The sequence below is a fragment of the Scleropages formosus genome, chromosome 2 (assembly GCF_900964775.1).
Source record: "Scleropages formosus chromosome 2, fSclFor1.1, whole genome shotgun sequence".
Taxonomy (NCBI): Eukaryota; Metazoa; Chordata; class Actinopteri; order Osteoglossiformes; family Osteoglossidae; genus Scleropages; species Scleropages formosus.
The window spans coordinates 22,452,242-22,476,028 of NC_041807.1; the positions used below are offsets into that span (position 1 = coordinate 22,452,242).

At 44.5% G+C, this 23,787-nt stretch overlaps 2 protein-coding genes across 3 annotated transcripts in view; one reads left to right on the top strand and one right to left on the bottom strand.

Moving 5' to 3' along the window:
- LOC108940229 (uncharacterized) lies at window positions 1-8,210 on the bottom strand. Its single transcript, XM_018762230.1, has 7 exons — window positions 8,191-8,210; window positions 5,204-5,315; window positions 5,009-5,063; window positions 2,686-4,408; window positions 1,715-2,054; window positions 1,534-1,626; window positions 1-1,077 (listed from the first exon to the last, which is right to left on the bottom strand). The coding sequence occupies exons 2-7, from the start codon at window positions 5,296-5,298 to the stop codon at window positions 975-977; spliced, it is 2,409 nt and encodes an 802-aa protein (XP_018617746.1). The 5' UTR covers window positions 5,299-5,315; window positions 8,191-8,210; the 3' UTR covers window positions 1-974.
- cc2d1a (coiled-coil and C2 domain containing 1A) overlaps window positions 7,536-23,787 on the top strand; it is a 20,539-nt gene continuing 4,287 nt past the window's right edge. Inside the window, exons 1-24 of one of the 2 annotated variants that reach the window (XM_018762218.2) lie at window positions 7,536-7,656; window positions 8,013-8,137; window positions 10,662-10,791; window positions 10,981-11,090; window positions 11,181-11,408; window positions 12,548-12,848; window positions 13,090-13,199; window positions 13,577-13,649; window positions 14,381-14,473; window positions 14,746-14,882; window positions 15,993-16,065; window positions 16,673-16,803; window positions 17,041-17,155; window positions 17,709-17,881; window positions 18,288-18,410; window positions 18,808-18,866; window positions 19,172-19,288; window positions 19,952-20,025; window positions 20,343-20,401; window positions 20,498-20,549; window positions 20,909-21,008; window positions 21,147-21,237; window positions 21,573-21,704; window positions 22,629-22,684. In XM_018762218.2, the coding sequence (XP_018617734.1) occupies window positions 8,078-8,137; window positions 10,662-10,791; window positions 10,981-11,090; window positions 11,181-11,408; window positions 12,548-12,848; window positions 13,090-13,199; window positions 13,577-13,649; window positions 14,381-14,473; window positions 14,746-14,882; window positions 15,993-16,065; window positions 16,673-16,803; window positions 17,041-17,155; window positions 17,709-17,881; window positions 18,288-18,410; window positions 18,808-18,866; window positions 19,172-19,288; window positions 19,952-20,025; window positions 20,343-20,401; window positions 20,498-20,549; window positions 20,909-21,008; window positions 21,147-21,237; window positions 21,573-21,704; window positions 22,629-22,684 (2,597 nt within the window). In that variant the 5' untranslated portion in view covers window positions 7,536-7,656; window positions 8,013-8,077. Of the gene's footprint in view, window positions 7,657-8,012; window positions 8,138-10,661; window positions 10,792-10,980; window positions 11,409-12,547; window positions 12,849-13,089; window positions 13,200-13,576; window positions 13,650-14,380; window positions 14,474-14,745; window positions 14,883-15,992; window positions 16,066-16,672; window positions 16,804-17,040; window positions 17,156-17,708; window positions 17,882-18,287; window positions 18,411-18,807; window positions 18,867-19,171; window positions 19,289-19,951; window positions 20,026-20,342; window positions 20,402-20,497; window positions 20,550-20,908; window positions 21,009-21,146; window positions 21,238-21,572; window positions 21,705-22,628; window positions 22,685-23,787 lie in introns of both variants that reach the window. The other variant, XM_029248171.1, reaches the window with a different exon arrangement.

The following is a 23,787-nucleotide window of genomic DNA, read 5'->3' on the forward strand; positions in this document are numbered from 1 at the left end:
TTCCAGGTTTATAATTATACAAACATAAATGCATGCTTCAAAAAAACACCGCATTTATCAGGTGTGGACTAAAGGCACCAAAATCGAATGGAAAAAAATAGCAAAGTGCAGACAGGATAACTAGGAGGAGCATTTAGAGTGAAAACTTGGCCCTTCATGGAAACAAGCTGTCACCTTCATTAATTTGAAGCACACACTCTTCCAGCAAAGTAATTAAATCTTTAATTCTGGGTTGTCTAATCCTTCTCCTGTAGGACTCCACTCTGTTTGGGTTATTTAGCTCTTTTGACACGTTTAAGATCCTAAGCACTGAGCGAGAAGGTTACATTAGTGCAGTTAGGGAAATCATTTGTTTAAGAAGCCAAGAGCCTGGCCAAAAAGTACATTAGCCCCTCATGGTACAGCCCAGCCTTAAAAAGGAACCAAAGCCCACTGAGGCTTCGTTGATGTTCCACATCAACACTGTTTGTCTGGGTCAGTGATCTTGAAGACCAAGGGAAACCCCAGTCCTCTGGTCCCCTCAGATTAGTCAGACAAAAGAGAAAGGGGGAGCAGACAAATGGCTCCAATGATAGGCAACCTGGGACCTTGCAGGTCACTGTACGTTTAGCTATTCAGGCTTCAGTGCTGAAATCAGTAACATCTCACTCCAGATGGTCCAACTGAACACTCCCTCTCGCAACAAAACTCGTAAGAAGTTTAACGCACTGTGGACCGGAGCCGAGAGTCATGGCCCTATTCAACTGAACAAGTTGTGAGGTAGGGCAAAAACCAGTAGACCTCACAAAGGCATTTTACAGCCTTGCTGCACAGTGCAGGAGGTGAACCCCGCTGGTCAGGAACAGAGTGCAGCAGTCAAGGCAGCCATAGTGTGAATGGATGAAAGGAGGAAAAATTAAAGCCTTTTCCACAACTGCAGCTGCATGCAAAGAGCAAACGTGGGATGAGACTACATTGCTCCACTACCTCCAAATTCAATGCTTTGGGGGGCAAGAAGACCAAGTGATGGGAGGTCTCGAGGTTTTGTTGCCACGGCGCAGGCTTTCCAGCTCCCTGTGGGCAGCCATCACTGTCTGACTGTGACAAACAGGATGGGGCAATAAAAAGCAGACAAAAAAAATAAACCACAATAATTATCATAGGAATTATTTCATTCTTTGAAAACTAGCAAAATCTGTGATATAAAATGTGCGATGTAGCAGAAAATTTTAACAGACATGCACAAATGAGTAAAATTTGTACTTTTACATATTTTCACTACTCAAAGCTGTTGAGTTTCACTGTTCAGAGCTGTACAAATGCCTTCCTGCTACACTGTGTGCCACAATTAGCATCTAAATGGTCAAAATGTTTAAAGAGAGAAAGATAAACACTTTCCAATTTGACCCATCACACATGCTGCCCAGATCTTTGGCCATGAAGGTGCTTTACTGGTCATGAGCCTGTTCATATGCTGGGGTTAGGGCTAGCCTAACTCTAAACCTAACCCTAACTGACCAGGTCAGGGTCACTGAACAGAAGGCACACACTTACTTAAGGGAAGAAAGCTCCTTAATAAGTCCACACATAAGTTCAGTGGCATCTTCCTCCTCCTCAGTGGGGTATGGGGCTTGGTCGTCCATTTGACTGTGGTCAGTGAGACATCCATGAGCTACTGAACACCTACAAACACTAGGTACAAGGCCGCCACCCAGGTCAGCCCACCCTGTCTCACCTGAGCATGAGGTTGTCTATTTGGGAGTCAGACAGCGAGAAGAGGGAGAATGAGACCTCAGGATCGAGGACAGTGGGGACAGTGCAAGCTGGGGGGCTGTTTGGCATGGATGACCGAGAGGCAGCAGAGCTGAGACAGGTGTCTAAAGACCCGCCATCTACTGGGGACAGTGACTCATCTCGCACCTCAGTGCTGAGGTTCTGCACTAGATTCTTCCAGGACAAGGGATCCTCCACAGAGGCAGGGGGCGACACTGAGGTTACTGCAGGACCACCGCTACTGGCCAGACAGGCTGCCTCCAGATCCCTAAGGGTAGGGGCATCTACAGAATGAGGGGGAGCTGCGCAGACGGAGGAATGTGGGTGGAAAAAAAGACAGTCACAGTGAACACAAAAGCCAGTGGATATCATGTCAAAATTCTACACTTTTGCTAAGCATATTTATCTTCATTAAATGAAGCGTTCCAACACATACTGAACATATTCACATCCAACTATCCATCATCAATTAGCACTTCTCCTCCGCTGAGTCATAGTGGTCCGGAGCTTATCCTGGAAAGACAGCGTGTGTGGCGGGGTACACCCTGGATGAGATGCCAGTCCTTCACAGCACACACACACACACACACACACACATACACACACACATACACACACACAGACCGGGTATTTTACAGTTACCAATTCACCTGAAACACATGGCACTGGGCTGTGTGGGGAAACCAGAGCACCTGGAAGAAACCCAAAGAAACCTGGGGATAATATGCAAACTGCACAAAGGCTGAGCCCGATTCACACCCGCAGCCCAGGAGCTGTGAGGCACCGGAGCTACCTCCTGTGGCACCAGCACAGATCACATTTCCTCAGATTAAATCAGAAACAGAATATTAATATATGCAGCACAAAAGGCTGACTGACTGGCCAGAGTTAAAAACAAGTGTAAGAAGAAGCATGTCACAGTAGGGTTCCTACCTGTCTTATCCTCACTGTCTGTCTGCTGGATGAGACAGATGGTGGTGCCTTTGAGTGAAGCCGGATCAGAATTCATCCGAGTCTCAGTCTGACAGTTTACTTGGGCGACATGCGCATCTACCTTCACAGCCGCACAACTCGGAGGAAACGGGCCACCCACTTCCAGGGCGATTTTCGGGGGAATCGGCTCGGTGGCGGGTGGCTTCCTGGTACCTGTTACCAAGTCAGCTCCACAAGTATTGCCACGATATTCCTCCAATTCACCAATATCTTCAACACTCAGGGATGCTCTGCAATCCCCAGCAAGTGGATTATCACATAAAAGGTTTGTTCCAATATTGGCTGACAGTTCCCAGGCTGGTACTGCACCCAGACACCTTGCCTCCCCATCATTCAGTTTGTGAAGTGTGTGTGAGTTAGCACCGGCTCTGGTCTCCTCCTCGAGCTCAGTACACCCTGGGAAGTCTGCAGCAGAGCAGGGCTTGACAGACAAAAGCTGGACAGCATCTTTGCTGGTGTTCCCAAGGGCACCACAGCCCGCTGTGACCACTGGCAGGACCCCTGGCTGAGCTGAGCTGGGTGCGTTTTCCTGTGGTAACGTGTCACAGAGGCTGCGGTGCTGTGTGTCACTTTGAGGCACGGTAAAGCCAAGGACTTTGTCCTCCTCCATCACAGTATAGTTCATGGCCTCAAGCCTCATACTTTTCTGTGGCTCATCTCTGAGAAGAATCTCTTCTTCCTCATCATTTGCCCTCTCCTTGAACAGAAAACCCTCCATCTCACAAGGATTTTCTTGACCTTCACTAGTGGTCTGCACAAACGGTGGTGCCAAGGGGGTGGAGTCGATCACTTGGGAAAAACTCTCCGTGGATAAACACTTCGACTCTCTTACTGTATGCGTAGCAGATGCTCCAGGTCGAGAAGGCCCTTCCTTTTTCGGGTCACTGCCCAAAGACTCATCTGGAGCTGAGGTGACCGCTGTAGATCGTCTCTCACAGTCATCTGCAGGGTTCAACTTTCCATGACCATCTGAGAGAAAAGCCCTGTGTACAAACACCTCACTGACCAATGGTCCTGAACTGCGGGTTGTGACACCTTTGTCAGAGTCCGAATTTGCACTTCCTTCATCCTTTCGGTCCTCCTCATTACTCTCTTCCTCCACTTGAGGTCTTTCTCCTTCTCCATTGTTTTCACCCTTCCTTAGACAACGGCCCATGAGCTGGCTTTCACAGTGGTTCCTCCTCTCCCGATCTCTAAAATCCCACGCTCCCATCCTCCTCCGCAGTCTCACCTTTGTTGGAGCACTCTCCTGAACACCCTGCATCACACCAAGTATATTCTCTCCACAGGAGCCAGGCCCCTTCTCCTCTTCATGCATCAGTTGGTCACTGTGTTGGCCACCTGCCCCTCCAGGGACCACAGTGCTCTTTATTTCTGGTTCTTCTGAGCCGTGAACTGACCCTGGGAGATTGGTGCCAAGGAGGTTCCCGCGGATTTGCAGCTCTGTCAGGATGCTGCATTTCTGAGACTCGGGGGCTCCCTGTCCCCCACTGGCCTCTGTAAAACCACACTCAACACTGGTTCTTGGAAGACTGCCTGCAGAGTCGTTCCGCTGTGCTTCCCCTGTCGACTCGTCTCGCCGGTCTTTTATATCAAACTCGGTTCCACAGTGAGCTAGAGTGGAAGCGGGTTCCATAGAGGGTACATCGACATCTCCAACAGCCTGAGATACACAACAGAGCCCAAGGGTTCTAGCATGTAGGGCATCTGGAATGAAATTCACTTCTACGATGCAGAAAATCACCTGAATACCCTGAGAGTTAGGAGGACAAGCCTTTCTAGAAAGCACCTTCAAACATAAATAAACAAAATGATGGTAAACATAACTATGGAAAAGCATGCACTGCAACACAACATGATTCCTCCAAGACTGCATTTTTGTAAAAGTTAACTTATCCAAGGGCACGGCATTCATAATCGTGGTCCATATGGAGCTCAAACCCATCCAAGCCATCATCAATAGTCCACACTGCCACATCATATAAATATACATGTCTGTTCAATAAAGCTAAATTTGGAAAACTTCCTGCTCCTCTCCTCAGTCATGCAAAAACAAAACGTCATGCATTAAATATGACTGCGCGCCACAGGGAGATATATGCCTGGAGAAAAAAACAGGGCGAGACACAGAGACCAAAGGAAAAAACCCAGACAAGATTTCCTCAGCTATCAACAAAGTAGAAGCGCATGAGCCACAGATCAGTGCGGCAGTATCTCCACGCAGAACAGGAGAGGCTGCCAAAGAAAAAGGGAGAGCTGTTACCTTAGCTGCTAAAGTCCCTGTCGGCACGTTCACAGCCTGCTCACACTCAAAGAACCTGTACCAAGTAAAAAGAGACAAAATTTGCATTTGCATTATAAGAAAGTTCTGTCAGCCACCACACTTCAACACGGAGAAATGGTTATAGGAGACTTTGCATTCATTTTCTGCCTCTTCCATCATGATCCTTCTGCACACCTATGGAGCTCTCCAGAGTGCAGTTCCCAGTTGTCCTCCAATGGGTGTTGCTCCTCTTTCTCAGAGCTCTTCCTCTTCCTGCCCGTCAATGCCATGGGACAAGTTCTTCCACCTGCAATTCGAAGAGTTCCTTTTACACGACAATGCTGAAGTTGTCAGCTGCCCTGCTTTAAATGCTTTGCCATCTCTTTGCAGCTGTGTAACAGGTGGCCTTGTGTTCCAAGCGTTTTTTTTTTCTGTGAGTAAATTTGCATTTGTATTTTTACAAGGTAAAAATGGTGAAGACCAAAGATCGAGGACTAGCAGTTGCCAGAGTTCCAGAAATCCTTGGAGGAAGCCAGTGGCATAATTAATAACTGGTACACAAAGCATTGTTGTAGTTTGGGCTGTTACCTCACAACCTGAAGGTCCCTAGCTTGACTCTCACTCCTGCTTTAGAACATCTGTGCAAGGTACTTACCCTGAAGAATATCCTTCAGTATTAAAAAACTAAATGTAACTGTAAATATGATAATCTGACATTGTAAGATGCATTGGATTTAGGTGTCAGTTACAGTTACTAATACTCAGTATAGTTATTTAGATGTAAGAGAAACATTGGAAAGGCACTGAAATAATCAGTGTATACTGTAAATGATTAAATAAATAGTATAATAAAGCAAATAAATGTCTCTTGCAATGTATTCAGAAAAAACTTCCATCTCCTTTTTAAGAACATTACTTCTGTAACAGCAACTTCAGGGGTCAGCTACTCATTGACAGTGTTATCACTATTAGTATACATGAAAGAATATGTATGGTGATGCACGGTGATGCATAAAATTAAAGTACCTGAAAAAGACAATCACAATAAGAAGGTTGGACACACAGATCAAATACAGTCCCAATGATAACATGTATCAGCTCTAAAGGAAATGTGACCATCAGCACTTTTAAATTGAGGGTAGCACCGTGACTTGGGATGTTGTCTTACAGTCTGAAGGTCCCAGGTCTGAATCCCACTCCTGCTGTAGTAGCCATGATGAAGGCACTTACCCAGAGCCGATGAAGTGAAAACACCATGTGGCTGTGCATGGGTAAGTCACTGTACGGTTGACCGTAAATAATCGGATAATCTTGAGCACCACGATATGTAAAAAGCCGAATAATTTCCCTGGTTTTGTCATGCCCTTGTGTGTGTGTACCTGCAGACTGCCCTGTCTATCTCCTGCTCATTCCTGCCACCACAACATGACCACCATCGTCATATGGGCAAAGACAAAAAGGCGAAAAAAGTGCTCAATGTCCTACTAGGCAGAGCTCATGTTTCCCCAGATATCTTGGAAAGTCCTACTAAGTTTAAGATTCACTATTTACTTAATTATTCTTTGCATTATCTCATGATTACTCCATTTAGTCCTCAGCCAGGCATGAAAAAAACTATCATATTTCAGGACTTCTCAATATGCACCTCCACAACTGCCAGTCTATCATTGACTTTGACTACATTAGACTAGTGCACATTTTTAATTCAATTATTAATAAGTCATTACGTTATTTAATTTAATTAACCAGCAACTGTGTCGCCGCTCCTGTCCTTAGTTTGCCCAGACTGCAGTTCAGGGGATAAAATATGTCACCTGTCGAACGCGCCAGGAAAGACTGCATTATGGGTAATGAAGTTTTTTTAAAAAAAATTCAGTTAACCGGAAATGCGTAACGTGTTTTTATTTATTCATTTTTTTTTTTTAACGAAAAGAACAATTCAGGAACTCGCTATACAAAATCATTGACACAGAACAACCAAACCCAGCCGGGGAGAATATAAAAATAAGTAAATAAAATGACTAAACAAACAACAGAAATAAATGACAAATCACTCCAATGACAATGATGTATTTACATGAACACCAATATTATACAGTGTTTACCATCTGGTCTTCTTATTACTACACTCTGTAACAGCCTTTATGTACTGTTTAAATTCTTTAAAAAAAATAGAAAAGATGGATTTTTGTTAGCAAATTTGGACCGGTGTATGATATTTGACTAAGATAATTATTAAATTGATACGCGGTATGCCTGTGTTTCTCGTTGCTTTCTTATGCCCTGCCCTGTAAGGATACAAACAGTACAAATTCATAAAGCAACACATTCAGTCGTTCAGACTGACACAATATTATATGAAGTCAGGTAATCGTTTAGGTTTGCAGTAATTTATGACAAATACCAACGTGAAAATTACACTGAAAACTGAAACCTAATTTCTCCTTTCAAATGCCCACTTTTTCACGACAGCCGTGGAATTCCAGGTGGACGTGTGCCGTAAAACGACGGACTAGGGTTGCTAGGAGACGCACACGTAGAACCAGGAAGTGAAGAGCGCTCTCCTCTTGGGGGGGGGAATCGTCATGTAGTGTTTTTGACTCTGCTGTTTGATCGGCGACCGTAAACTGTGCTGCTTTAACACCGATGTAAGTCGCTTCTTGTCGGATAGACTTAAAGCCGTTTTTACGGAAGCAAAGCACGTTGTATTCGAATGCGCCGAAGGTTGGTGTGCTAGCTGAGTGGCTAACTTAGTTTATAGTTGGCTCCTGATCTTTCGCCGGTGCTAAAGTAACTACATATTTATTAGTAGTTGGAGTGGAGAAATAGACCTAAACATCATCATCATGTATAAGGATGTGTACGCGGCTTTGTGTGTCCGAGCTCGACAAGACAAGTTCTCGTCGTGTAACTTGTTGACCTGCCCTCCAGCAGCTTCACACACATAGCCTTAGGCTAAGGTGATGTTTTTTTAGTTTCTGAATCCTGCGCTTTCTCTTCGTAGATCTCAGTGTGTTTGTGGGTCTCTCTTCCATCGCGCGCATCTGCCATCTCTCCATCCAGATCATCATGAGCCGCAGCCAGAACCCCCCCGCCGCGCGGGGCCAAGGGGCCGCCAGAGCCAAACAGGTGAGCCACACCTGTCCGTACTCACCGAGCAGCATTCTGCCCTTCACACCTACCTAGTTTCTGACACCTCCTCCTCAGCTCCTGTGCTTCTTTTTGCCGTGTCACGTGTGTGTGTGTGTGTGTGTGTGTGTGTGTGTGTGGATCGAGATCCCTTTGTGACCTTGTCTACTGTTTCTATAATCCTTCACGTTTCTTCATCGCCGGCCTTCACCTCCCGTTACTCCTCTTTTATTCTGTTTGCATTCGGTTTTCACCAAAAAACCATTGACCTTGTCAACTCCGAGTCCATTTGCTTCATGGTGTTTTTGCTAGATCCTGTATACGGTTATAGGATACCCATTACATTTACGTTTATTTATTTAGCAGATGCTTTTCTCCAAAGCGACTTCCAATGAGCTCTTATGAGCCCACACACTTTATTCATCAAGGTGACTTACACTGCTAGATACACTACTTACAATGGGTTACTCATCCATGCATCAGTGGAACTCACACACTATGGGTGACCGGGAGCATTAATAATCAGTGTCGTTACTTTGTATCGTGATGAAATAGATTTTCATATAGACTCTATGGAAACCAGGGAACACACACACATCATCTGAAACCGCTTGTCCCATACGGGGTCGCGGGGAGCCGGAGCCTAACCCGGCGACACAGGGCGTAAGGCCGGAGGGGGAGGGGACACACCCAGGATGGGACGCCAGTCCATCTCAAGGCACCCCAAGCGGGACTCAAACCCCAGACTGACTGGAGAGCAGGCCCTGGCCAAACCCACTGCCCCACCGCACCCCCAGGGAACGTAGTTTACCACTATATATGGGTGGCACAGCAGGTGGTGATGGTTCGGGCTTTGGTTCGTATCCTGCTCTACCATTGTGCAGTTTGTATCTTCTCCCTGTGTTTGCATGGGTTTATATTATTGCTTAGGCGTATAAATGGGTAAAGCACTCTAGGGAGTTTGGTGCAGTGTATCTAAATGAATAACTAAGTGTGTGTCATATCAGGCAACAGGTGGCGTAGAGGTTTGAGCTGTCACTGTGAAATCTGCCGCAGTACCCGTGATGAGGGTACTTACCCAGAACTGATATAATAATAGTGCCTTGCTATATAAAGGGGTAAATACATGTAAAGTTGATCATCAAACATTGTACCTTTCCTTGGATAAAGATGCCACATAAAAATTAATAAAACCATTACACAATAACAAAAATTATATGTAGATTTTTTTTTTTTTTTTTCCCCTCCATTTTCTTTTCGGTTTTGTTAGATTGAGCATATTTTTGGTGATAGTTTGTATGATATCTCAGTTTTTAGAAGAATATTCCACATTCTTGTAATTATCAGATTTTGGTGCTGGGTTCCAAGCAGAGAATATTTCAGTACCTTTTACAACCTGATGCTTTCTACAAGATTGGTACTTTCTAAAATGTTCTGATGCCTTGTTGAATCTTCTAATGGCGGTAAAGTACCAAACTAAAACTGACATTAGAAGAACTAGTGGTATTTTTGTAATCAATAAACTTTAATAATAATAAACACAAAAATCAGCTTAACTTTGAAAAAATTTTGTTGCGTTAATAAAAATACCAATGTGATATGCAGCTACTTGTGTAATAAATGCTGATTAAATGTTGGAATTGGACCAATTGTCTGTTCTCCAAGAATTGTGTCCACATATGTCTCTGTCTGATGGTGAAATGCACTTATTTTCTTTGAGTTGTACAATACTTTGGGGGAAAAGAATGTGCTCTATGAATAAATCTAAATGTAATAACATAATACAAAGCAGTGATTTTCAGCCCTAGTCATGGCTTTGCGCAGTGTCTGCAGGTTTTTCGGGTAATTCTCTTGGTCTGAATTAGTTCTGCTGTGGATGTTCAGAATGGATATGCTGCAGAGTGCCAGCACCAGATTTGAGAACCACTTACACACACTGTTAATTTCATATTTCATACCGTTTGGGTCTCACCCTGAAGCCTCACGCTGTTCCTCCTGTCCCTTTTTTGTCATGCCAGGTTGCATTTGTGCAGCTGAAAAGCAGAACACAAAAAAGCACAAGGCCACCTGTTTTGCCCCCACACTCCGCAGTAGTTTTCAGTGTTTGTGAAAGTGCTTGTCTGTGAGGGAAGGTTTTACCACGTGCAGGAAAAACCTGGGTCGTCCTCCTTCCTTACTAAAAAATAATAAATTAACATTTTCTATCTAAAGTTCATCACTGTTGTTTTTGATTGTTAAACAGTGACAATTCTCATTGAAGCTATGCAGTCATTTTATTGTATAAAGAGGAAATAAATATGTACATGAATCTGTTCAGTGATATTTTGGGCTAGCTTTTAATGTGGGAAAAATACACAGTACAGTTTATGTACATTAAGATGTTTCGTGTTTAAGGTACCGTTTCTTGTTTTCCTTCCCTTAAATGGTTTCCTCACTCCCCCCTCATTTTCAGTTTCCAAGCCCTCTTGATACCATTTCTGCACAATGCAAATTGACATAGCTTCATCTCTTCCTTTTCTCCTAGATGGGGTTGCTGCTGGACCTGACACCCGATGGAGGGATGGATATAGATGGTAATGATGCGGAGTTGGAAGCTGAGCTCCTGTCTCTTATGGGAAAAGAGGGGCCACGTGGCAAAAAGCCAGCTGGAAGAGGTAAGGATTTTCTACCCCTCTGCACCTGTAATCTATTGCGCTGTACTTTGACTTGTATATCGTATTTTCATTTAAGGCATTCATAGTCCTTTTTGGTGATTTTTTTTTTTTTTGTTTGTGGAGAAATGGGGTAGAGAAAAATATGTTTGATTATCATCAATGCTGTGAATGTCCTCCCTTATGCCTCAGCTCCGGTGCCTATGGCAGACATAGAGCGCATGGCTGCACTTTGCATGAAGGACCTTGATGAAGAGGAGGGGGATGAGGATGGTGACCTGGAGGGTGATGCTGACCTCTTGGTAACCTCAGGACCTTACAGGTTTTTTGCAATACTTGGTACCTTTTCCCCCCAGAAAAACAGCCAAGCTAACAAGTTTTCACCACCACAGGCGGAGCTGAATGAGGTTTTGGAGGAGGAGGATGGAGAAGAGGAACAGAAGGTGGCCACACCTCCCCAGGGGAAGACTCCTCCTCGCCCCTCCCCGACAGCCCCTAGTGGGCCAGAAGGGCTGGAGGCACGTCTCACTGAGCGCGTTGCCATGTATCAGGCGGCAATTAGCAATGCCAAGGAAGCGGGGGAGACCAGCAAAGTACGGCGATACGATCGAGGACTGAAGGTGGGAGGCCAAGAGACACTTCTGACCAGATAGTGGGCTGCAGGGCACTGGCTTTCTGAATACTGAAAAAGTTTTAATGTGGCATCACTAAAGTCACTGGTAAAGTAGTTAGTCGGTCAAGTACTTGGTTAAGCTGTTATTGAGACTTAATTGTGAATGTAACTTTGGCATCATCAGCAAAACTTAACGGACCATTGCATACAGACATCCAGTCCATATTGTGTTCATAAATTGAGGAGCATGTGTAGTTGTTATGGACAAGTATGACAATACCCAAATTAATTAATTTGTTAGTTCTTTTGATTAAAGAGGCAGGCTATTAAAATTAGATGTTGGAGTGTAGGACTAAAGTAAAACCCACAGGTATTAGAGTTTGTCAGTACCTGTTAGTAATTAATAACACAGAGCTCCCTTGATCTATGTACAGGTTAGATTCTGTAAAAATCTCATCTACTGCTATATTAAAAGCACATTTTTTTACTGTTCTATTAACTTTGTGGAATATTGAAATTAATTCAGAATGACAAACTGTTCTATTAACAAACGCCTGTTCAGTGCCAGTTGTTGACTGGTTCATCATATAAACGTGTGCTGTGTTCCTCAGCGTTCTATTTGTAAGCAACAATCACATAGACCAAAATGTGTTGTAAACACTGGGGAAGTGAATTGAATTAATGTGGTCCAACATTCCTGTTCTATTTGGTTGTGCTTTACGGACCCTTGTTGGCTGGATTGATAAAAACAGCTCATGTTTGCTTCTTAGTCATATCCTTCATGGGGGAAGGGGTCCCCCCAAGTAGGAAGCATTATTCCATCCACAAAGTAAAGTACTCATGGCCAGTAATTAATATTTGCAGTGATTTCCTTTAAGGGGATCCCCCTTTTTGTTAGTCTCCTATGTCAGATACAAGACCTCATAATGACAGTATTATGTCTTGTTAGAGCAGTTAGTTGTTTTGTTGCATTTTACAATAAAACTTTTTTTTTTTTCCCCCAATTTTAATGCTTATGATCACTTACTGTGGATTTTTATTTTTAGGCCAAATGGGTTCACCAACCCATATTTATGTCATTGTACTCTTCAGATAATTGCTTTGCAGGACATAGTTGAGGATTCTATATGTCATTATGTTTCCTAGACCTTGCAGTCCATGCTGTCATCCGTCAAGAAGGGAAAACCAATAAACGAGGAGGAAATTCCTCCCGCTGTTGCCGCAGGTGGGAAACCCACGACAGTCCCCGAGAAGGAGCCAATCATGGAACGGCCGCCACTGGTTCTGGAGCCTGCCAGTGCATCACTGCCCAGTCAGAAACCCCCACCGCTGGAAACTCCACCCAAGCCTCATCTCCTTGTGCCTCCACAGAAGAGTCTAGCTGTGACCCCAGACACACCAATCATCTCCCCACTTACCCCAAGTCAGCCAGACTCAAATCTTTCAGGTTATTTTTCTATTGTTATTTCAGTTACTATTTCTAATATTACAGATTTTCAGAGATACAAACATGATCCCAAAGAGGTGTCTTACCTATGAATGCAGTATTGTGGTGCAGTATCTTCATACTGGTGCCTATTATTTGAATGAAGTGGATTCACTGTCACCTTTAGCACATGCTTAAGAAGGTCTGAAGAAGACATTTTTTGGTGTGATTTACATTCCAAGTGTATCTCTGTGTGTCACAGAGGCAAAACGCCTAGTGTTGAGCAGGCAGAGGGAGTACAAGGTGGCCGCTATCCAAGCCAAACAGAGTGGCGACGTGGAACTGGCAAAGCGTCACTACCTGACAGCTAAGGTACCCACCCATCACGTCTTGGGCAATATGTCATGCTGCACAAACCACCTTCTGACCACCTTGTACTTCCACATAGAGTATCAATGCGACCTACTGACAACCAGTGACCATCCCATCACCAAGATGTCAGTGACAGACACATCTTGCACAAACGCCGTCTTACATTTACGCATTTTTGATGCTTTCCTCCTGACCATGGCATAACTGGATAAACAAGCATTCATTTAACAAAGAGCTTTTGTCACAGACACGATAATCAAAGTACTGTATACCTGAAATGACATTTGTAATGTGCTCTGAAATGGAGGAGGTAAAGGTGATATTAACTTATGTAGGTCAAGGATAATATTGTTAAAGTCATGTTTTTGTTTCTTCAGAAATTTGACCCAATTGTACAGGCGTTGGACAAAGGGGAGACCGTGGATATCGGCACTCTTCCACCCCCTCCTGGTGAGTAATGGTCATTACACCCATCTATTGTATTTTCGTCCTTTTCTTCAAAGCCACTTTAAATGTGATGGTTTTATACTGAGCTACTTATAGTTGCTTTCCTATTTTTATAGTTACTGGGTTGGTCAAAGGTATTACAGTGGGACAGGGTTTCAAAACCTGTTCCTTGGAATGCATAGTGGTGCCTTCAACCACTATGCTACAGACTGGACCTGAGTTAACCTTACTGTTAACCCAAGTAGAACTATGCAAATTGTGATTTTTTTTTTTTTTTTTTTTTTTTTTTTTTTTTATAAAGATCTAAGTCAAGAATATTTAAAAAAAAACTAGAGGGGTCTGTAGGTTATTTGTTCTGCACTTGTTCCTGTAATGTGTGATTATAAAAACATGGGACTTTAACGCCATTTAGCATTTGCGCTACCGTACAATGGACAAAAGAAACTGGGTTGAAAAGCCAGTCACGAAGCAGCCGTATCGCTTCATCAGGGACTCCCTCAGCAACCAGGGGTGCTTTATGAGAAGTGACATTACAGCAAGCTCACAATTTTTTGAGACAAAGGCCTCGGCCCCTCTGTTCTTGAATCGGGGTCCCTCGGGGACTCGTGTGAAGGGCTCTCGGGGCAATGAGTTGGCGAACAGATTAACAAGCAGTAGGGGCCCTGTGGTAATCAGCCTTATCTCACTTTGCCTCTCATGTTCAGATTTCATTCTCATTTTCTCTTTTTTGCTAGGAGATGTGTTGGTTCGAAGCCCTGCTCCACCCCCTCAGTCTTCCACCCAGCCTCCTGCATTATCCCCTGTAGCGCCCCCAGTGGCCGATTCTGGTAGGACAACCAATTTTTGTAGGGTACAATTGACTTTCCTCTTCTGTGAAACACATACTTATGTGTTGATTGAAATTTTTAGTAGTTTGTTGAAGAAAGGAGGCCATATACCTGTGTTTTAGCCTGTTTTCTCTAGCTCTGTTGTTTTTTTGTGTAAACTTATTAGCCGAATCAAAGCCTGTTATAGCTAATTATGTAAGTTACAGAAGTCATTGTGTGTGTATATGACACTTGAGTGGATCCACACATATTCAATCCCCATCCCATAACAGCACCTGCAGCTCTACCGGCACCCCGCAGCATAGGGGAGGCATTGCAGCAGAGAATGGAACGTTACCAGGCAGCTGCTGAGGGCGCTAAGACCAAAGGGGATGACCGCAAGGCACGTATGCACCAGCGCATCGTCAAGGTAATGCCTTCCCCTTGGAACTCGCAGACACTCTGCTTTTTCTGGCCTGTCTACACTGTGGTGGCACATTAGTTACCATTTGCCCCCTTTCCTCATCAGTGCTGTTAGGAGAGAGTACTGTTAAAACCAAAAATGAAAGAATATGTAAGCTGCATTTGTGAGAAAAATCTCAGAAATATAAATAAAATGTAATAAGAAGGGCTAAAATACCACCAACTCTGTGCAGCTCTGATCACCAGCTACAGCCGTAAACCAAGTGCTGGTTTTAACTACTGCTGCTAAAGGAGTTTCCATCTCTTACTAGATCTAAGGGATCACATCATTTTTACATCCTTGAATTTGTACACAATATATTCAATAAAGATGACATGTATACTTTTGTGTGCACTATCTGTTTAGTTAGACTGTCTTTGTATATTAGTACTTTGAGGAGTCACTTCAGTTTATTTTCGCAGAGCTCTGTACTCAGAGTGACACAGACCGCTGAACAAATTATTAGAGGCATAATACAAATAAAAGGTTCGCTACATGTTAAATTACTACAGTAATTCTGTAATTATTAAAACTGTAAGTAAGCCAGCTGGGTATGGAAGAAAGGAACAGCAAACTCCCAACGGAAAGGCAAGGAAGGGGGAAAAAAACCTCTGGGGGTCCAAGTACCAGTGGCTGCCCTCCCCTCCTCAGCATTCTAGATATAAAAAGTCAGTATACAGCTCTTTGTAGCATTGTTGCTGAGTGCTAATAACTTAATGTCCCAGTTCACATAGACAAACCTTGTCCACCGTGGCATACAGTCAGAGCACATTTTTCATTCATGCAGGAATCCAAAGGGGTCATAGACTTTTTCTTGCCACTATGCTATTTGATATATATATATGGGCTGCAGAGAGTTGAAGTCGTGAGATGGATTTTATATGTCAAAAAAGACATTCTCTGGAGCTCACTGTGTGATTAAGACAAACAGCTTGAGCAGAAACCTACGTGCAAGTTGTCTATTGACCAGGTTTGTGACCCTTGCTCTGCACTTTGCTGTGACCAAGCTGTGTTCAGCAGGGAGTCTGTAGCTCTCCAAGAGATATCTAACCTCATCAATGTCTCTGTCTCCCGCAGCAATACCAGGATGCCATCCGCGCACACAAAGCGGGACGTCCGGTCAACTTGTCTGATCTCCCCGTGCCCCCTGGTAACTGCCTGTCTCTTTCGTCTGTGTTTCAGCACTACAAGAACGATCCCTTCTGACCACCTTGCCATTACATTTATATTTATGCATTTGGCAGACACTTTTTTTCAAAGCGACATACTGCTCTGAGCAAACAAAAGTGCATTACACAATACATGGAAGGCTTAGATACATACTCAGTACACACTCAGTTGTATGCTCTTGAAGCACAACCTGTTTGATACAGCTGTTGTCAAAGAGCACTTATTGCAGTAGCTGATTACTGAAGTGACATACAGATGGTAAAATAGGTATATAAAAAGTAGCAGGTGGAGGGGAACTATCTTATAAAAGTGTCGGAAGCTCAGGAGGGAAATGGATTTGAATCAAGCGAGTTGTGGGACACTTCTTGAATGCTGGAAGGGATTTAGCAGTTCTGAGGGGCAGAGGGAAATAACTGATTAAATATGCATGTTAACCAAAAGACACCGGTCATGTCAAAATCTCATTTTGTTCTACCTCTGCCAATAAGGTTGCATAAATTGCTCCATGTAACAGAGTATTTCTCCATTGTATTTTTCGTTCTCCAACACACTCTCGATCCAAATTCCTGTCCCCCGGTTACCTACAGGGTGCCCCCCGCTTCAGGGGTCAGAAGGAGGAGAGCAGAACTTCATGGGGGTGCTGGAGACTGCCATGACGCTGGCAAATCAGGATGCAGATGCTGAGGATGAAGAAGGCCCAGGGGAGGAGGTGGCCAAGGTGAACACCTTTCTGTAGGGCGGGGAAACCGAAGGAAGGAGCTAAATGCTGGTCCTGCACAGCTCCCCAGAGAGACAGAGAACCAATCTGTACAGGCTAAATTAAGCTGCCCACCTCTGTGACGCATATACCCACAGGCCACCTGGGGCTGAGTTTGAGGCCCGTGCCTTCACCAGTGTCTGCCTCAGGCTTTTTATGTCTCTCACCATCTGATTCTGTTGCTCTGTGCGATTGCAGCCAACAGTGAGACCAGCTGCCCAAAGGGCCAAAGCACCAGCACCCCCCACACCTGGCGCGGGGTCACCGGGGTCGGCATCTTCCCCCAATCAAGGTGTCAAGCTGGGGCCTAAAGGTGAGCTTTGTGCAAACAGGCTCTCTGCCACCATGTGGGACCAGGTGTGTCTGTGCTGCTCGAAAGAAGTTTCCCCACTTTGTCTTTTCTATTCCTTTTAGGTTAGTACAGGATTAATACTCTGCTCTTTATACACACATTTATCCAGTTGCACACTTACTGTGCACCAAGTAAATTTGAGCAGCAGGTGGCATAGGGATCAGAGCAGCTGCCTTGTTGTCTAAAAGGTTTGATTGGGCTACTTATCCTGAATTGATAACATTAAAAATGACCCTTTTTCATAAATGGGTAAATCATAAGTATCTTAATGTACAAAAGTAATATTATAAATCATCTTTCAGAAATATGGCAGATAATGGTTAATGAGGGGTGTTTTTGGAACTTTTCACCTGTAAAATGAAATTTAAACCATAATTACGAGAAACTCCCACGACTGTCAGGAATTGAACCTGCAGCTTTTTGGGCTTCGGTCCAGTGCCTTAGTAGCCACCATGAGCTGTTGCCAGTGTGTGTATCTAATGTGTTTTGTGAATGTCGATGTAATTTCCTCCAGCTCAGCAGCAGCTGGACTTCCTGCTGATGCGCAGGCAGCAGTTTGTGCGTGCCGCCGTGCGCTCCAAGCAGATGAAGGACCTGCAGGGGGCGGCGCTGCATCTGCGCAACGCCAAGGGCCTTGATCAGATGATCACTGCTGCCAAGGGCGGACTGCCCGTTGACATCAGCAAGGTAACACGCTTTTTTTAATGTGCTGTTGCGCTGGAGGAAGGACAGAAGTGACAGATTGTGGAGGGCTGTTTGGGCAGAGTCACTGGCCCCTAGCATGTGTTCTGTCCTGTTGCCATTTCCTATTTTTACTCCCACATCCTGAATCACCATGTCCTTTCCTCTCCTGGGTCTCTGTTCAGGTCTCATCCTCTTGTATGCCTCCTTCCTGCATCTACCTCACTCCTGCTTGTATTTTAGTATTATTAAAATTAGTTTGTATTCACTTTTCTCCTTTGGGACTGATTCTGTTGTGCAGTTCTTTCCTTTAACCCTTTATTTAACTATCCATTTGTCTTTCTGTCCTCTTTTTGAGACTTGAGTCTCTGCTTTCAGTCATCTTCTCATTGTGCTACAACTCATTCTGCAGGTGCCCATTGCTCCAGTGACCGAGGAGGACTACTCCCTGGCACACTCGCGCTCTTCACCACTGTCCCCCCATTCATCCGATCAGTACAACCGGCTCATGGAACTCCTGCGCCAGCAGCACGAGGTCGCTGACCACCCCAGCCAGCTCTATGCGTATTTGAGGATGACACACTGACATACACTCAAAGATTCAAAAATGACCCAGGTCACCCCCTGTTTTTCTCCTCTTGAGAAATGCTGTCAGCCATGTGATCGAGGGACTGGATTTGTACTATAGAGTTGTTGGTTCACATCGCAATGGAAGGGTCCTGCTGTTGTACCATTGAGAAGGCAGCACAACTCTGAACCGTTTCTCTAAAATATCCACCTGTAGACATGTCAAAGTGTAGGAGAGCGGAAAGGTATGCAGGTCAGTTTAGATGAACCTGTCTGCTGACCTTGTAGCAGCATTCTGATATACGTACAGAAACACTTGTCACACACCCTAGAGAGAGGCTAACACTGGCTGTCTTTCCATACAGAAGTGCCTGCAGTATTCCCAGCAGTTCACACATATGAGCAACATCACTGAGACCACCAGGTGAGCCATACTGCAAACATGGTTGCTGTGGTTGCATGAAGCACACGGTTTGGTCCAGCTATTACCTTAACGGTATGATCGGAGGGTTTCTTGCCAAAACCCTGTTGAACCTGGTGGAGATACAGTAGTGATGACTTTACTGAAAAAGAGTAACGCTAATCTCCACCTCTACTCTTCCCATTTGCCCTTTTTTAGTTTTACAGTAAATTAGATCACAGCCTTGGGCCTGTGTTATGTAGAGAAATGGGATCTGTGGAACACTTTGACCAGAAATGTGCAAGTGAATGTCCCACCCACCTGTGCAGGTTCGAAAAGCTGGCGGAAGAATGCATGAAGAACATCGAAATCTTGAAAAAGGCCCACGGCAAGGGCTACCCTGTGCCCAGATGCCACACAGAGGAGCGAACGTTCAACATTGTGAAGTGAGCCGTTATTAAAGTTTCCAGAGCAACTGTTATTACAGTAAAAATACATTGTATCCCAGTCCTGATAATGGGACAGCGGGGGGTTAGCGGGTAGTGTAACGGATAGATTTGTCACCTTCCAATCAAAGCACCTGGGTTTGAATCCTGCTGTTATACCCTTGAGAAAGGCATTTACCCTGAATTGCTTCAGTAAAAAATGTAAGGCATTTTAATAGATTTAATTTCCCAGAATTAATTTAAAATCACTGAACCTGAAAACATGTCATCTCTTGCGACTCCTGTTCAGCACTAATTGTTGACGGACTCGTCCAAAACGCGTGAAATCCTTATTTTGTTATTGAACTCCAACACTCAAACACCACAGTAAGCTGTGGATGCTATGGATGTGAGTTGAATAAAGTAGTCTCCAAGTGTTTCCCGTCAGCTTTGTGGGTGAACATCATGTTTGCGTTGCTGCAATCGGCAATTTTAATGTAAAAAAGTGGAAACGGTACAATGGAATAAACAAACTGGAAAATGTTTGTACCTTTGAAAATTCATAACTCGATCGTTCATAAAACAAGGCGCCAGTGTAAACATGTTACAAGAATAATGAAGGGCAGACTGATGGGCTGCAGTCAAAAGCATAAATGACAGTTAACTTTCTGCTGTGTTCCTTAGGATCTTCCCAGAATTGACCAGTAATGATATGGTGTTGACCATAGTTAAGGGGATCAATCTACCTGCTCCTGCCGGTATGTTTGTTTTTGTGTGCTCCATTTCTCCATGTTGGGTTTTAGTGTTGAGAACGTGGTTTTTTTTTTTTTTTTTTTTTTTTTTGCACTGCCTTGTTTTCCAAAACTGCAGTCTTGTAGGAGCTATCAACATAGCACTGCACCTTTGTCCAGCTTTAACACTGTGCCCATACAGCTTGAAACTTTTAAAACAAAAACCACACTTTGAAACCAAAAGCCATCACTGGAAACGGTGTTCAGCTGGTGCACCAGCCCGTCTTTTTCCCAGCATCCACCACTCATTCACAGTCTCTCTCTCTCTCGCCTTGCACATCTAGGAGTTTCCCCGAGTGATCTGGATGCCAGCGTGCGCTTCGAGTTTCCCTTCCCCAGCTCAGTAAGTGGCAGAGTTATTTTTGTTCACCTGCTCTCCACCTGACTCTCCCCACCCCTGCCATCCCAACTATGAGTCTGTGTTGTTGCCCTCCGCCAGGAAGAGGCTCAGCGTGACAAGACCAGCACTGTGAAAAACACCAACTGTCCAGGTAAGGATCTCGAAGACTTCACACCAGTGCACAGTAGAGTCACAACAGCCAAGCAAGCTCCTTGTAGCATACTGATGCCCGACTGAACACTGAAACTAGACCGGTGCACCACCTAAAATAATATCAATATTAAATAGCATCTGCATTTATCTGGAGCCGTTTACCATAAAATTGATGACATTTTACCAATTTAACTAGGACCGTACTCTAGAGTAAATCGCCTGTGTCGTCTTCAATGGTGGGAGCTGAATCAAAAACCTCTTATCCGGTGCCTCAGCCACCACATGCTGAGTGTGTGCCCTGGGCTTCCCTTTCTCTCTCATCCAACCCCCTCCATCCCTTTTCTTTCCCCCTTTTAGAGTTCAAGGAGAACTTCAAGTTGAACATCAACAGGGGCCACCGGGGCTTTAAGAGGGTAGTTCAAACCAAGGGAATCAAGTTTGAGATCATCCACAAGGGGTGAGAGGGACACTTCTACCCATGCGTGCCTCTTTACCCTCTCTGCTTGTCATTGCCATTGCTGTTGTTACACATTAGTGCCAAACTGGAGAAAATGCCTGTTTTGAGGTCACGAGCATATGTTTCTTTTGTCTGTAGTGGGTTGTTCAAGACAGACAAGGTGGTGGGCAACGCGCAGCTAAAGCTGGACTCCCTGGAGACCCAGTGTGAGATCAGGCAGTTGATAGATGTGAGTGGCACTCGCACTACCGAACGCACACACGCATACACACAGCTACAAGAGCGCCCATGCTCCCCATGACTCCCTGAGTGTCTGTGTTATGACAAAAGCAGAGAAAAAGTTTCATTCAGTATATTTCCTGTTCAGATACAAGGGATGTGATCTGATTTGGCATTTGAATAGGATGCTAATCCTACTGCTACTGATGTTTCATTAAACATCTGTTTGGACAGGAGGGAGCATAGAACACCTAATGTATACATTGGAGTAAATGAAATTTTGTGGGTAGATGTTTGTCTCATGCTGAATGTCATGTTATTTAACATGTGCTTGTGGGTTGGCAGGTGCTGGATGGGCGCAAGGCCACTGAGGGGCGCCTGGAGGTGCGGGTGAAAATTCGAGAGCCTCTCGGGGGTCCGCAGCTACAAAGTATTACCGAGCGATGGCTGGTCCTGGACCCCCCCAGCATGCCTCCGGTGAGTGGTACAGCAACCCGGTGGATAGTGCTGGTACCTCTCAGCTCCTGGGCTTTGGGTTCAAATCTGGCTCTGTCTGTGTGGAGTTTGCGTGTGCTTCCCGTGTTCCTGTGGGTTTCCTCCAGGTGTTCTGGTTTGCTCCCACAGTCCAGTGACGTGGTTTTAGTACAGTGATGATTCTAAATTCCCACTGTGTGTGTGTGTATGTGTGTGAGAGAGTGCCTGGCCATGTGCTGGAATCTCATATATCGTTTACTCTAGCTAATCCCCTGTGATTCTGTGATAGGGTAAAGACCCTTGAGATCCTGCACTTAATAGATGGATAGATGAATGGCTGACATTGTGATTATTGTTAATAAACTACAGATTTATGACAGCTGTCCCATTAACCTTATTATATTATTGAGTCACAGTGTTTGGTCATAACATCTTATGACATCTGTTTCATCAGTTGGCCACAAGGCACCGTATTTCTTATTGAATCAGTGAGCGTGTCTCCCAGCCACTGTGTTGTTTACAAAAACGTTTTATTCACAAAGCATTTCCTTTGTGATTCCATTAAGGTTACTTTTAATTTAAAATGCTTTGCAAGCAAAAAAACTGACTTCATTATTCTAGAATGAACAGTATTAGCTACAACCCTCATAAATAAACTATACTGTATTTTGTTTTATAAGTACTGTGCTGTATTTGTTGTTCTGTATTTTACCATGAGTAATGTGGAAAAATATAACAACTCATTATACGATGTAGTGTTTGTACACGTTCGTCGTTTACATATTGTTATGGTTCATATAATACACTATAGGGGTATTTTTGGAATGGAACCCTGTCAGAATGGAGGAGCACCACTATTGATGTTTTCCTATTCTAGCTCATGTAGTTTTAAAAGAAATAAAAACTGATCCTTCTGCTCTTTTCTAGGCCCCTTCTCCCAAACCCAAACCTCAGAACGACCGTGTCAAAAATGCGAATTCCAGGTAGGTCTGCTTGTTGCCTCTCTGGTCTGACTTTTTCTACGCTGGCAGTTATTCTCTTGCTTGAGCGTTTCACTGTCTCTGCCTCCCTCGCGGCCCCCAGTGTCAGAAGGTGGAGCGTGTGTTTTTATCCTTTGGCCGACCATGTGATTAGTTAAGAGTCCATCAGGCTGCTCAGCCACACACGGAGAGAGCAAGGCTAATGGAAGTCTTATGTCAGCGCTTCTGTTTATCTACCTGTCTGGTGGTATGCGTTTCATCTAGATTCCTCCTTTTACTCGGTACTCTCTCTCTCTCTCGCTCACCCCCCATTTGTATTTGTTTAGATTCATATTTCTGCTCCATTATCAGACTAGTTCTGGTAAAATCAAACAAACGTAATGACAAAGGACAATTTAGAATAACCCGGCAAACAACGAAAATAATAAATGCCTTAGGATGAGGACACTATTAACAAAGTGCTTAAAAGCATGGAAGGTACTTTAAGCGTGTAAGTGCAGGTCGCTCACTGAATGGAGATGCGCATGAGGTGTCTCCTGCTTCTGTCTGCACACTCCTCTAAACGTGGTCGGCCGTAAACAGTAGGTACAGCGGACCTGCACCCACTAGCCGCGATTCTGCGCCAACCAGAAAGACGCCAGGGAGTGGGAGGGATGCACTGAGAGAGACGGTCAAGGTGGAGATGGGATGACTTCTCAGGGAGCCCATCCAGCGACTGCAGACACAAATGCATAGACAGAGCATCTTTTAGGTTCCAAGATGACAACAGTTGGGAAATGGACACCACTAGCCAAAGGGAGAGAAACAGATTTGTATGGAAAAATGATAATTGCATTTTGTTTAATTTGGTGTTGCATTCAGTTTGTCACAAGCGATAAACACAATGACTGAAAGGTATTCATGTGCTGTGTAATTTAATCTCTAAAATGATCTCTGTATTTGGATTTTGTTGGTGAATTTATGGATGCTGTATGTTAATGGGGGGACATAGTGGCGTGGCGGGTTTGGCTGGTGCCCGCTGTGTGGTGGGTTTGGGGTTTGAGCCCTGCTTGGGGTGTCTGGCGACGGACTGGCGTCCCCCCGGGTGTGTCCCCCTCCCCCTTCGG